Source organism: Penaeus monodon, chromosome 21 (assembly GCF_015228065.2).
Source record: "Penaeus monodon isolate SGIC_2016 chromosome 21, NSTDA_Pmon_1, whole genome shotgun sequence".
In the NCBI taxonomy this organism is placed as follows: Eukaryota; Metazoa; Arthropoda; class Malacostraca; order Decapoda; family Penaeidae; genus Penaeus; species Penaeus monodon.
Window position 1 is genome coordinate 37052761 of NC_051406.1, and position 890 is coordinate 37053650.

The following is an 890-nucleotide window of genomic DNA, read 5'->3' on the forward strand; positions in this document are numbered from 1 at the left end:
AATTGTGTAAATGATCATATTTATGTGATGATGATGAACCGGGCACTATTGAAACTTGCGCCCCAGAAGCCATGTCTCACGTGCATTTCCCTCTCCCTCAGGTTTATCACCAAGAGCGAGTCGAGGAGGTTCGGACCGAACAGCGGTCATCTGGAGGGGGCAAGATGGCTTCTTTAAATAACAACCTCTCCGAACTGGATACTCTGCTACAGGACTTAAATAATGCGAGATATACAGGAGTCTTCAAAGGTAAGGATTTTTTTTATTGTCCCCCCTTTTTCGTCGGTTCTTTTACGTTTTCTGTATTGTGCCTTTTTGGTCTCGTTTTCTGTGGCGGGGACTGAAGTATGGGGTTAAATAAATTAAAATGGCGTTTTCTTTGGTACGTAGTTCAGACTCTTTAGATTGGTTTTGCTATATGGCAGATATAGTAGTCGATGTAATTACTAGAAATGTCAGTGAGAGTCTTCAAAAAAAAAAAAAAATTACTGGCAAGCAAATGATTTATTCCGGTACACCTGCTTTAAACTCATTATTAACACGGATTATATTAACTCCAACCGGTGGATTGACTTGGATATAAACGAAAGAACCAAAGTGGAGAATGGCGTGTTACCTGTGTGAATAGGACATTATTATTATTATGTGCCCGGAATAGCTCTTGCCTGCCCCGCCGGTGCCTCCGGAGGCGTAGAGGCCCTGTTTCCTTCGCAACACGGGGCGTCGCTCTGGCACGCTCCGTCGGCCCACTTGTCATAGCGGCGATATAAGGGGAAGGAATGTGGGGCAGAGACGTGCGTTCGTGTGGTTTGGGATGCATGATTGTGTGGTTCATTTCAGGAAGACTTTGGTGATTGTGGCAGTGAGGGACAGATTTGAAAGCATTGGAA

The 890-nt window shown here is 44.5% G+C and overlaps 1 protein-coding gene across 1 annotated transcript in view; it reads left to right on the top strand.

The window, feature by feature from the left end:
- The window catches only part of LOC119586447 (LIM domain-binding protein 3-like), a gene marked incomplete in the record, with an annotated part of 85993 nt that overhangs the window by 43707 nt on the left and 41396 nt on the right, over positions 1 to 890 (top strand). The window contains 1 exon segment of the mRNA XM_037935179.1: positions 102 to 249. Coding sequence (XP_037791107.1) covers positions 102 to 249 — 148 coding nt within the window.